General features: G+C 50.3%; 2 protein-coding genes across 3 annotated transcripts in view; one reads left to right on the top strand and one right to left on the bottom strand.

Moving 5' to 3' along the window:
• The window catches only part of LOC144179144 (fasciclin-2-like), a 521,903-nt gene that overhangs the window by 341,083 nt on the left and 168,322 nt on the right, over positions 1 to 12,498 (bottom strand). The window lies entirely within an intron of this gene.
• Positions 329 to 10,583, top strand: LOC144178747 (uncharacterized). Its single transcript, XM_077706835.1, has 5 exons — positions 329 to 412; positions 4,128 to 4,251; positions 5,618 to 5,863; positions 7,946 to 8,136; positions 9,991 to 10,583. Exons 1-5 carry the CDS (start codon positions 329 to 331, stop codon positions 10,357 to 10,359), a joined length of 1,014 nt encoding a protein of 337 aa, XP_077562961.1. The 3' UTR covers positions 10,360 to 10,583.

Below are 12,498 nucleotides of genomic sequence, written 5' to 3'. Positions count from 1 at the left end.
AAGGCTTAACAATTCCTCGATGGAGACTGGAGGACAAACAAAGGCTGCCGAGCCTAAGAGCCGCTGCAGAACAGGCCAAAAAAAGTAAAAGAAGGAGAGTATAGGCGGCAGACGCGGACGAGAAGGCCCGGCCGATAAAAGCAGGGACGGCGCTATACGGGCCGAGAGCATGGAACGCGAAAAGAAATTGGCTCCGAGCAGCGGGGACGTGCACCTAATTGCTACAGAGGTTTAATTACACAGCTATCTTTCTCGCGTGGACGCTGCAGTCCGCTGCGTACACGCGCAGGCCGATGTACTACGGAGTGGGTACAGAGTGTCCCCCGGCATGCCGGGCGCTTCTCCGGAACATAAAGACGAAATAGCCGGACACTCCGAAAAGAGAAGGACGTCCTCGGAGAAGAGGTACAGGGTAAGGAGTCACGGCCGGCTGGCGCTATTCTAAACGAAGACCGAAGCCCTGTGGAGGAGCCAAACGAGACGCAAAACAAGGAAGAGCGAGTTCGCGAGCAATAATGCCGCCATGTTCCTCGGGGGAATACCGCACTCTGTTAGGAACAAACAAATGGCCAGAGGCGGGTGGGTGGGCCGATCTGTACCGAGATCTTAGCAAACAGCTTGTAGGACTCGAGAGAGAGGAAAAAGCGCAGGAACTCCGGGTGCCGTAGGGAAGAGCGGGAGACAGACGGCGAAGGAGCTGGGAGCATTGGGATCGGGAGGAAAGAAAACAAATTTAACGTAAATGTCAGAGACAATCGAGGACGGGGCACATCGAACTGCTCGCCATTACCGACCACGATAAAGATGCATAGTGCATAAAAGCAATCGATCTTATGCGGGAGAGGTTAGGGCTAACCTAAATGCGGGCGCTTGAAGGGGATTGACCACCGGGGAATGCACACAACTTGAAGTTTATTGGTATGTACAAGCGGCTGCGTTATAATGATGCGTTAATAGGCACGAAATATATAATGCATCATCGATGCTCTCGGCAAGGAAACCAACGGTTTGTTAAGAGGAACTGTGCAAAAAGATAGCAATGAAAGTAGCGAATAACGATTACCAGCGCCTGGGCAAGCATACATAGTTAAGAGGTGCATCCTGGAAAATGGGAGACACTCGCTTGTAGAAGCGACCCCAGAAAGTTAGACTGTAACGATGACTCAGTACAGAATGGTTGATCGAATTATGCCTGTATTTTGCCAAACACACAGTTTGGAGTAGAAGGGACAGATCGAAAAGCGTTTCAGTATACGTTAATACTTACCGCCTTCGGGACCGTGTCTGCTACGTTATTCCAAGATGCATCATAAATGCTCCGGAAATCCTGGCTTCATTTATGCTAAGAAACCTCAATCCCTAAATTTCACGGAATGCATCCATAAGTAGGAGGAATCCAACGGGTGAGGAAGAACGGCGTTACGAGGGGTGGGATGGCCGTCGTTACGATTTGCCGATTCAATTGTTGCGATTCCGCGATCAAATGCAGGCGAGCATTCCTGTACTACCGTTTGATCAGAAATAAATGCGCGCCATTATTTTTTCTGCCTCGATCCGAAAAATAGCCGTCGCTGCGGGGAATCGAACCCCTGATTTTGCATTTGGCACCACCAATATCAATATCCAAGCATGCGTGAGCGAGATGTTTTTCGCAGCATGCATACTTTCAGGCGACATACATTTGAAAATAGAAGTGGAAATGTTAATTCACGAAACTGATCTACCAACATACTGTCAACCCGACGAGCCACAAAACAAGCAATTAGGAAGCTGAATTTCTTGTTCTCATAGCAGTTATTTAAGATCAATGACATATATTCAAACACAACGAAAAGAAACACCCCGAAAAAAAAAATAAACCCCGGTCGCGTTGGGGTCACTTTATCTGCACGAATTTACGAAAGAATAAAAAAGCCAGCCCAGTATATTCGCCGTAGCAGTGCCGATTCTCGAAAGACTGGCAGGTCGCGGCTCGTAATAATAGCCTAGTTCGGACGGGCTCCATGCTCGCCAGTTGCGCGCGATGTCACGTGGCCTATCACAGGCCCGACAGTATACGACACAATAATTGTTTTGAATTACGCTACCGCCGCTGCAGCCAGGAAGAATGGACGCCAGAGGTGGGGCCATAAATTCATCAACAAAAGAATCTTTCTCTCTCTCTTTTTCCACCCTTTTTACTTTTAGGGACCCACGCGGCTGTCAGCGCGCGGCCGCGAAGATTACAGGGCTGTCGCCGAACGACGCTGTCGCCTTTGCCATTCGTTATTGTCATCCGCTGCTGCGCCGCCCCGCAATTGCAGGAATTGTCTCCCGTCGCGTGCGCGCGTGCTTCGAGGAACGACAGTGACAGACTCGGAAGCAGTGCTGTCTCGAGACGACGGAGATACACATGCACACCGACAGGATAGTGTACAAGAAACGACCTGTAATATAGCGGCGTCTACATGAACTCGAAGAGACACTTCATCCGGTCTTGTATGGGGCGTTGGTTCCTGAAGATCGATGACGACAGCGAGGGAGTCGCGGCAAACTGGAAAGCTGGTACCGGCACGATGCGCGATCGTGGGCATGCGCAGTGGCATCGGTCGCTGTCCCGCTTGCTTTAACTTTGCTACAGCAAACATTAGAGAGAGCACAGTACTGCCTTCCAAGTAACGGACACTGAAGCGCACTATTCGAGACACGAAATTGTATACACGAATAGTGAGGACGACGGAAAAATACTTCTTTCCTTCCTTTCAACGCAGGGTATCATGTGGACGAACTTTTGTCGGCAAACCTTTGTGTTTTCCTCCATAATAAGGAGCCCTCCCTCTTTTCTCTCTCTCTTGTCTCTCCCGTTTCTCCCACTTCTCTGTCTTCCTTCTCTCCCCATTTTCCCCCGCTCTTCCAATTCTCTATCCCCTTCTCTCTCACACACACATAAAGCAGCTAGAACGACCAGTTACTTACAATTACTTACGTTTTCTGTGAGCAAACAAGAACATATCCGGCGTGTTCTCGTACAAGCACGGACGAGTACAGTATGACCATATAGTATTTTAAACATAGCTCCCGCCGTGTCATGTTCGATACTCTATTGGAAGCACTTACTGTTCCCGCTACGAGTCAACACTATAGCCTGGTTGTCAATCCATCCGGTTCCGATCACGCAGAAACAACCTGGCGACTCGCCAATACGACTGCAATAAAAAAAGGTGTCCGTGCCATATTAAGCCCGCCGATGGCCCTTGCTCAACGCTCCACCAGCGTCGCGGCGCAAGAAATAAAGCGAGAACATCACTAATGGCCTCAAAGACGTTGCCCTGCGGTCCTGCCAGACACACATCGTCAGCTCCTGTTCAATATTCTTTCCCGCCACGGAAGAACAAAGAGGAGGGAGCGGGGGCCCGTGGGTGTCAATTAGGGCCTCGAGCTTTTAAGGTCCCTTTCTTACGCGCAGCGTCCGAGGGAGGAGACACGAGGGCCGCGCGACGGTTAGCGAAGCGGCGGCAGCCTGCCCTGATTATGCCCGCGGCTGTGTCGACCATCTTGGGGCCGTCGCTTCATTTTTCCCAGATAGAGCCATCATCAGCATGACCCATCAACGCGTCATTAGCCTCGGTGAACCTGTCGGGTGCGAGGCCAGCATCGGCGGGACCCCGCTGCCCAGCGGCAGGTTCACGCTTCCAAAAGGAGAGCGACCGCGAACAATGGGATGAGTGACCCGTTCATCCCTGCTCCTTCTCTAGAAGATTGCGGAGAAGATTGGACGAGCGCCTTCTTTATTAATGCTCGCGCGAGCAGGGCGGTAGTGAGAGATGCGGCAAGGGCTGCGTACAAGTCCAAGCTTCATCGCTGTACCGCTTGCCTGCGCCGCGCGGCTAGCTAAGCCTGGAGCCGGACCTCTTTATGGGCGTCATTGATCGACAAGTGCAGTGCTCGAAGCAAGCATTCCACCATTTTTTTCTCGTTAATTTCCTAGAATCTTTCGTGGCTACAGGTCAATTGTGGCTCGTTTGTGTAATTGAGCATGTAAACAGTTAGAATACAGTAATGTTTACGTTTACTGCACGATTGAACTTAATTTGATTCAGGTTAATTCCACCCCCGCCTGGAGAAATGCTCTCCTAATACACCTTCAGCCGGTGTCTCAACTCCTCCGCGCCAAGTGGCTGGAGCAAGTGGTGCTGGATGCTCGCCACTTCCACGCGATGCTGCCACCTTCCACAGTGAGTTATTATACTGTCAGCTGGATTAATGCTTTCGGTGAGTTCGCGAGAATCGTTCCTTAATGCGCAAATGCTTACCCGTGTATTTTTTTTTTTACTTCAATGTTTGAACTAATCCTGAGCGTAAGATAGGAGTAGTCATAAGTGAGCGAGTGAGTGAGTTCCCATGAGTGCGTGATCGAGCGAGCGAGTGAGCGACCGAGTGAGGGAGCAAGCGCGTAAGTGAGACAGCAAGCGAGAGCAAACGCATTAGTGAGAGAGCAAGCGAGAGAGGGAGTACTCAGAGTGAGTGAGTGAGTGAGTGAGTGAGTGAGTGAGTGAGTGAGTGAGTGAGTGAGTGAGTGAGTGAGTGAGTGAGTGAGTGAGTGAGTGAGTGAGTGAGCGAGCGAGCGAGCGAGCGAGAGCGGCTTCCGCGGGGTTCCTGGAACCTTGCTCCTCACTTTTATTCCGGATGCTCTCCTTCTCGTCAGTTATCTCCCTCGCGCGTTCCATGGCTGCGCATCGGGATTTCAGTTTACAATTTTACACTTGAAACGTGGAGCAATTAAATGTAAATAAACATTCTCTTGGCAGTCTCTGTTACCATCTCCATACCACCGATCTATAGTGTCACGGGGTATTCATCCGGGAACATCCGATGTAACGCTGCCGGTGATGTGCAGTGTGTGCAAAAAGGGACCGGCCAACCGGTGGCACGTTACGTGGGACTGTGCCGCCGAACCGGACAGTGCCAATATTGAAATGCATCCAGCGAAACTTCAAGGAGCCATCAAGTCCGCCTGCAAGATGGATCAAGAATGGGCCATCCAGCAGATCTTCACCGCGCTTGAAAGGCACGGGCTCCGAAAAGGAGCTATGTGCTCAGTAGGGCTGCGAAAGGAGATGCAACGTTAGGCCGCGTTGAAGCGGAGCCGTAAATCGGCCTCCGCCTAGTGCAGGATCTGTGTCATTAAAGTCTTTTCCAAGCCAATCTATAGTGTCATGTGGAAAAAGAAGCAGTGACAGGGCTTACTGAAAACTCCCCTGCGATGCTTGGGGTTTGCCATTGATTCTTCCTGTGCTACAATTTTTGTGGAGAACACAGCTTGGCCACCCACTGCAACATATGTGTGCCGGGCCGTCCATTTATTCATTGCACAGACTCGGCGTGTGCCGTGCTTAAGCTATTACGCTCGGATTGACCATTTGTTTCCATTCCCGCTCCTCTCCTTGTCCTTTACCCTTCAGACGAAATCCTTCCTTCCGCTAGCCCCTCTTCGCCTTCCCTAACTGGATTCGATTAATGAGCCACTTCTCGGCCAGTCCCCCAGAACGGGTATGCGCCCTTCGCCGAGAAACATCATCGTCATCATCATCATCATCGCCGCCGTTGTTTTGGCAAGGACGTGCCGCGCATCGCACAGCGGCGTCCGATGGAGGCCGGGTCCTCTTCCGGCTCCGGCGGCGGCCACCAGCGGCCCTCAGCCAGCTTCCTCCTACTCCTCCCATGCCCTGGGCGGCGCCCTGGCTCGCCCTAAGCGATCTGCAGGGCGCCGCCTCGGCTACAGGCTCTGCGCCGCTGTCTGCCGAAGACCGCGAGCTGCTCACACCCTGGCTCGTGGTGCTCGTCTTCACGGCCTTCCTCATTGGCTTCTCCCGACGCGCTGACGGTCAGTCTCTGAACAAAGAGCTTGAGACCTCTCCCTCACTCTCTAACGTGTATATTCGCCGCTGAGAGGGGCGCAGCTGGCTGCATGCCCATTAATGCTTTCAAAACAAGGGGACGGTCTCTTCAGGGTGTCTGCACATGGGAAAACATCCTGTTCTTCTCGCAACTGTAAAAATGCTGGCACTGGCCACATTTTGTGTCAAAGAGTAATGCTATACGCAAGACGCCTCGATGTAACTATGTTCGATTCGCCGCACTTCCTAGATGAGTGCTTTGGGTGTCCCGTGCAGAAAATGATCTAAAGCGTACCACTCGTCTCCTTCCCCAGATTTACCTTGAAAGTGTTGCGTATCATGAAACCCCCCACCATTGCGGGTGTTGGCAAGCCTCAGTAATGCTATGCACTGCCGCCAGCATGACCCCCTGTATACGACCAGGCGAGCAATCGATTAGAAACCCTATTCTGCCGTTGGTTTGAACGCCCTATGCCGCAAAACCTGGGCTTTGTAATGTTGACCGGGGAGAGTTAGACGAAAGTTATTCAGCAGCGCTGAAAACGACGACAAAGCTAAGATAGCGATACATGTAAGAAAAACTAAAGACTACGTCGCAAACTATGGTACGAACTGTTAAACGCCTCTAGATTATTTTTCGAGAAAATGCGAGGACGAAGAACAAACATAGCGCAACGGCAAAGCTTATGGAGGAAAAGAGAGGCGGGCGTCAATGCAGATAGGGGACAAGGCTACTGACCGCATAGCGAATGCGGCAAGGAGCCGAGTTAACCGAGCCGAAGCACCAAATCAACGGCTGGACGAGGAGAGCGGAGCGCTACGAAACTCGGCGAAAGGAGAGCAAGCCATGACGACGCGGTTCGTGGTCGCGTACGCAACCCGTAATTTTAAACTTTCTGGGGCAAAGCCATTGTTAGCGTCCCGGGTGACGCATTGTCCAGTGGCTTCCATTGTTTTGAGAACAGCTAGCGTGGCGTGTGACGGTACGCGGAATACCACGCACACACAATCGAACGTTCGTACCCTGGCAAAGCCGATTACCGACGGAGTAGTTGTGCGGCTCTGGGTTGAGCGAGTGACACGCTATCGAGTGCACTACTTCCCAGCTATAAGAACTGACTAGAAACCACGCGTAACGGTGGCCTGTTCTCACTGGTGGCCGAACGAACCCGGCCGGCAAGCGCAAAAAGTACACGGAGACATACCGGCGGCCTGACGAATAAGTGTTGCAACCGACGGTAGCAATATACACGCTCCAATAATTTCGCAAGCTTCGGGAGAAATTAAGTCGCTAGTAGCTGGCACTTTCTTTGTTCATCCAACATCAGTAACGTATACGCTGACCCACGGCACTCAACAAGCCTTCAGTGGTACACTTATTCTGTTAACGAGCCTTCAGTGGTACACTTATTCTGTTATGGAGCTTTGGTCATAGCCTTATTAAAAGAATGATCGCAAATGCGAATTTGCGAGCATAGGCCTCGCTAACAGTATGAATAAATAAAAAAATGCGAATCTAATCAAAGCCGCAACAATGTGATTACGCGTCAACAAAAACTTCGAGAACAGCGACAAGCCGGCGAAAGCTCGTTTAAAAAAGTCTATATATATATATATATATATATATATATATATATATATATATATATATATATATATATATATATATATATATACATATATAAACTATGCCATGATTTTCTTTTCCTTTAGCTAGCCTATAGGCTTGAATCAAAAAAGTTTTCTCCAGTGACTGTTACTTCTGCATCAGCGAATGCTTTTATAAAACGATGTTTGTGTCCGTTTACTAACACTCCACCTGCGCGGGATTAAAGGTACCGTGTTCGACAAGGCGATTGGACGAATTTATGTATTCAAGAACCTTGAATATATAGCGACGATAACATTGGCGCTCTAGAAAGAATACAGGTATATTCCGATCTCAGTTCAATGCGGCTAAGCTGCGCAGCTTAGCAGATGACAGAGTATATAGACATCATCGTAGCCTGTATTTGCCTACCCGCTGAACTGAAACGGCGCCGCTCTTCTGGTGGACCTGCACCGCGCAGATCTGTTCGAAGACATGGCCCTGGAGGCGTACTACTCGGACGAAGATTGCTACACGACCCGGAGGACCGCGGTGCACGGCCACTCGAGAGAGGTCCGTCCCGGATCGCCGCCCCTAAGCGACAGGTTCAGGCTTTTGCGCACTGCTCGGCGCCGCATTGGTCGAACTACACCGAAACGCTGCACGACGGAAGCGGAAGGCACATAGAACGATGCCAGCAAAGAGCGCGTTCGATTATCGGTACCCAGAGCTCCTGGGAGTAGCTGCTGGAGTAGCTAGACTCGGCAGGGACTGCTAAGTCCCGCAATCTGGCGTTCACTGCTCTTCCCGCACCCATCGCTAACAACGTGCTTCCTGCGCGAGAAGAGCTCACGAGCAGCTCGCGGTCTAAGCGAGAAGGCTAAATGGAGTATGCCCGGAGTGCCGTAAATTTTCGTCCAGTCAGCGCCCCGCTAGGTAACAGGCTAGGCCCGCTCGCCACATTTTATGCCTTAATATCGGGCCTGTCTAACTTACGGGGCTTAAAAATCTAGGTTTTGCACTACGCTATTAGGCAATCAATCAATCAATCAATCAATCAATCAATCAATCAATCAATCAATCAATCAATCAATCAATCAATCAATCAATCAATCAATCAATCAATCAATCAATCAATCAATCAATCAATCAATCCAACGTACTCAAATTTTCTATTAGAAAAGGTTAAACCGGTGCTTAATTTAACTCCCGCCATTAAGGTTGAAAACAACAACTACGATGCAATTACAGCACGTGAACGGGCTCTTTGGAAAAGCATAAAATTTTGCCATGTTGCGGCTGGAACAATGAAAGTAGCGGAAGTAGAGCTACAGTGACCTACAAAATTTGAGTGGCTCTGACGGACTCCGCTGAGTGACAGGACAACGACCAAGCCCTTTGAGCTTGTTGTGGGCGTTACCCCGTCCTGTTGGAGTAAATGTCGAGTACCGACTTTTCGCGCAAGGCAAAGCTTCCAATCCGCTTCCGGGTGCGATCCGTGCCTTTATCAGATGTTTTGTATTTTGAAATGATTTTGTAAGGCGTCTTTAACCGCAGAGTTTCACACACAGCAGTCAGCTGTACCGCGTCAATCTCTTCTGAATACAGACGGACTAGCGAGCCGCCGGTTTTCTTTCTGGCTCCAGGGACGGGGAAAAATGGAGCGCGCAGTACAGAAGCGCTCACTATTTTTATTCCCTCGCTGTCGTTTTACCAACTCAGCGACTTAGAGAAAAATTCGCCAACGATTCTTTCATTGTGCTGCTAGCACGTGCTTCCGGCAAGCCCCTCGTGTTAACGTCAGGAATCCTTAGTACACGGGCACGCGCTTCTGGCGTTTGCACAGATTAGAGATAGAGAGATAGTAAGTGTATTGCCATTATTTGTAACGAGCTTTTGTGGAGGAAGAGGGGCAGGAGGGGAACTCTATCGAAATTCATTTAAAGAAGGGTGCCTTATTGTTCAGAGGAGGGGGAGGGGGAGGTGCCTCTATTTAGGGCCCTTGCAGCGCTGTCTGCAGGCGCAGCTCGTCGTGTAAACCGTACGAAGGGACTTATACTGTACGCGTCCCAGTTGAATGGAGCAGCTTTACACTGCCCCGTGGTTTGGTTGAAAAGGGAAGCATACTCCGACGTGCCGCAAGTATATGTGTTAGAATGATGAAAGCGTGGTAACGGTAACAATGCAACATGGTCCCGTAAGCATGGTTGCATACTCTGTAGTGCCACCCCATAGGAGGAAATGGACGCGATGCTGTGGACGGATCATTAGCGGAATCTGTGTTACGTACAGTTGAGACTTAAAAACTATGCACGAGGAACTTCGGAATCCGTGCCAAATATTCTACAAAAGGAATAAAACGCACCCCAGTGTGGGCTGGAGGCCAGGTCCTCGGCCGGAAAGGGAGTAGTTCTACCTCAGCGCCATGGGGAAAAGAGGCAACGCTAGCAGTGCCGCGAAAGGGCTTGATCCTGTATGGGCCTATGACTCTTTGGACATCTGAACCCTTTTGAACGTGTCGCTCAGTCCGACATGGTGCTGTGGCTGTACGGTAGGCGAAGTGCTTTGGCGGCACACCCACCTACCCCATTCTTGCGCCGAAGTTCGAGGTGCGTACATCATCTTTTGCCTGCTGCGTTACGCACGCAGCGAGTCGACAGGGTGAACGGGTCGCTGACAGCGGAGGCGGACGACGGCCAGGAGTCTCCCGAGGAGGATGTCCCTTCCCGAGCCCGAGCACGAAGGGGCGCTCATCGTCGGTCCACCGGCATTCGATCCCGCAGGCGTCGCCGCTCGCTCAGCACGCACGCCGTGCTGAACATATCGCGCCGACACCAGCACGAAACCACGTCCAAGGCACTCGACGGCCCCTCGGACGGGAACGACGACATGTAGAAGAAGGACAGCCGACATCACCCCGCTGCCAGCACAGGGGCACACCGGGAAACGAAGCAAAACGAACGACTGTTCTCCCTCGACTGACGTTATGAAGTGAATCTGGGGTCGCTGCCGGTGAAACTGTTCGGCTCTGCAGACGATAAAATTAAACAAGGAAAAAAACATCAGCTTGACAGTCTCTCTATAGTGACTTGTTAAAACGCGCGAAGGACATCGATATGGTTTTCAGACGAAGGCTTTCATGGCAGAATTTAGGGGAGTTTAACTGGTTTTACGCCGCTTAACCCAATTAGGGGTTTAAGTGGTGTAAAACCTATTAAACCCCCCAACTCTGGTAGTGTCGAAGCCTCTGCGGGAGAAATCACGGCGTCAGAGCTCTCGCGCGAGGGGCCCTCAAGTCGCATATTGAGCAAGAAGCTACAACTTGTCCGCGAGTAGAAAGGCACCAGTTACAACCTTATATGGGAGACATCGCATCGGTGTTATGTAGTCGACAGAAAAGGGATGGTCACTTCGCTTCCGCGCAGCGCGTCGGACCACACGAGTATAGATAACTCGTTTTTAGATAACTCCCATTTCGATACTCCCAGGGGAGTATCAGCGTGAATTTTAAAAATAAGACTAGCGCATTTGACTTTTTCTGGAAGAACACATTTTTCTTTTGCAATTATTTTTGAGTACGCGTAATCTTTTTGAGTAACTTCGAAAGATGTCATCAGGCCATCACAATAAAAATTTTGTTATCATTTAATTATGTTTAAGGGAATTGTTTAATAAAAAATCCATCTTCTTTGAAAATTCACTGCGTGAACTGGGAACTGTGGAGCGAGAAAAGCCATGCAAGCCGCGACTTCGCCCAACCACAGTGCTTCTAGTAGCGTTCCGTTGGCACGGCCTGAGGAGAGAGAGAAGGAGAAATAAACATTTATTCAACTGTATCAGTTGCGTTGTGGGAGGCCTCCTTAGAGAGAGAAAACTTTCAAGTGCAGAGCACTTTATGGGCTCGCTTTGTCGTCTTACCTCGCTAACGGTTGATGCGACTGCCGGAATCAGGCGGCGCAGCGAGATAACAAACCCAAGTAGAGGCCTCTGTATACCGGCGTCAGGGAGTCACGTTCAGGCTTCGAAAACCACGCGGTTGAAATCGTCATAACCGTTCGAACCTCGTGCACCGCTGGCGCTTGTCATACATCTCCCCGTTGTTTAGCGCAAATAAAACTGCAGGTACATTTCAGGCAAAATCTGTGTATATAACCGGCAGCCCCCGCGTTCATTTAGTTAGGAACACTCGTTGGGTTCGTTTTTACGAAGCGAAAAAACCGACTGCGCAAGAAAGAAATGGCGCATTCGAAATGACGCAGAACGGCTCAAGCCGCGCAAGAAAAAAATGGCACGTTCGAAATGTTGCAGAAAGGCTCCAGCCGGGGAAGAAAAAAAAAATGGTGCGTTCGAAATGACCCAGAAAGGCTGTTGCATGCGACATTAAAGCAACCACAAAAAGGACCGAGCTGCCGCTGGCGCAGTTTCAGGCAGGGGGGCGCGCGAGCACTGCGAAGGCGGGAAATTTGAAATTCATTGGGTGGCAGCAGTGAGCGGATGACGGCGCTGCAGCCCATTATGGCGAATCACTGCTCTGCAATTCCGACAGCTTTAACATTAAAGTGCAAGGGCTGTAATTTTTTATTGAGCATAAAGTGCGGAGTAGTCCGTTGTTTGAGGAATCCATTCACCATTTTGGGTCGACTGGCCCTCTCGACAAGCAGAAGTTGATCTTCAGGTAGGGATCTTCAGTGCTGTTCAGCCGAGATAACAGCTGAACAGCACTATTTCCCACTGTTCAGGGGGTGATGCTGCTATGCACGACAGCCAGCGTTAATTGGGAACTTTCGCCACAAGTTTTTATTTATTTACAGAATATGAAGAGAGAAGAAACAGCCCATGTATACGACTTTCCGGACATTCTAAACCAGCTGAGAAGTTTTCGCGATTTGAATGTGACTCAAGAAATACGCGTGAACTATAGTTCATCTCAGAAGCTAGCTGCAGCACTGTGGAGGCTACATTGTTATCAATAGTGCGCCCACTGAGGGCGCCTAATCCGCCGTGAAGGGGGTCCTGAAAGGACACTCCCTTCTC

The sequence above is a fragment of the Haemaphysalis longicornis genome, unplaced genomic scaffold (genome assembly GCF_048455015.1).
Source record: "Haemaphysalis longicornis isolate Haplotype H1 unplaced genomic scaffold, Haemaphysalis longicornis Haplotype H1 scaffold_4, whole genome shotgun sequence".
NCBI classification, from domain to species: Eukaryota; Metazoa; Arthropoda; class Arachnida; order Ixodida; family Ixodidae; genus Haemaphysalis; species Haemaphysalis longicornis.
Note: the sequence above shows the minus strand (reverse complement) of the source record. Positions and strands in the feature narration are given on the sequence as shown.

What these genes read in the sequence shown, in the direction of transcription:
- LOC144178747 (XM_077706835.1), top strand. Translation starts at nt 329, where the DNA reads ATGCCGGGCGCTTCTCCGGAACATAAAGACGAAATAGCCGGACACTCC. An exon ending in CCTCGGAGAAGAGGTACAGG is followed by an intron (nt 413 to 4,127) that starts GTAAGGAGTCAC and finishes ATACACCTTCAG; the next exon opens with CCGGTGTCTCAACTCCTCCG. An exon ending in CTTCTCCCGACGCGCTGACG is followed by an intron (nt 5,864 to 7,945) that starts GTCAGTCTCTGA and finishes TGCACCGCGCAG; the next exon opens with ATCTGTTCGAAGACATGGCC.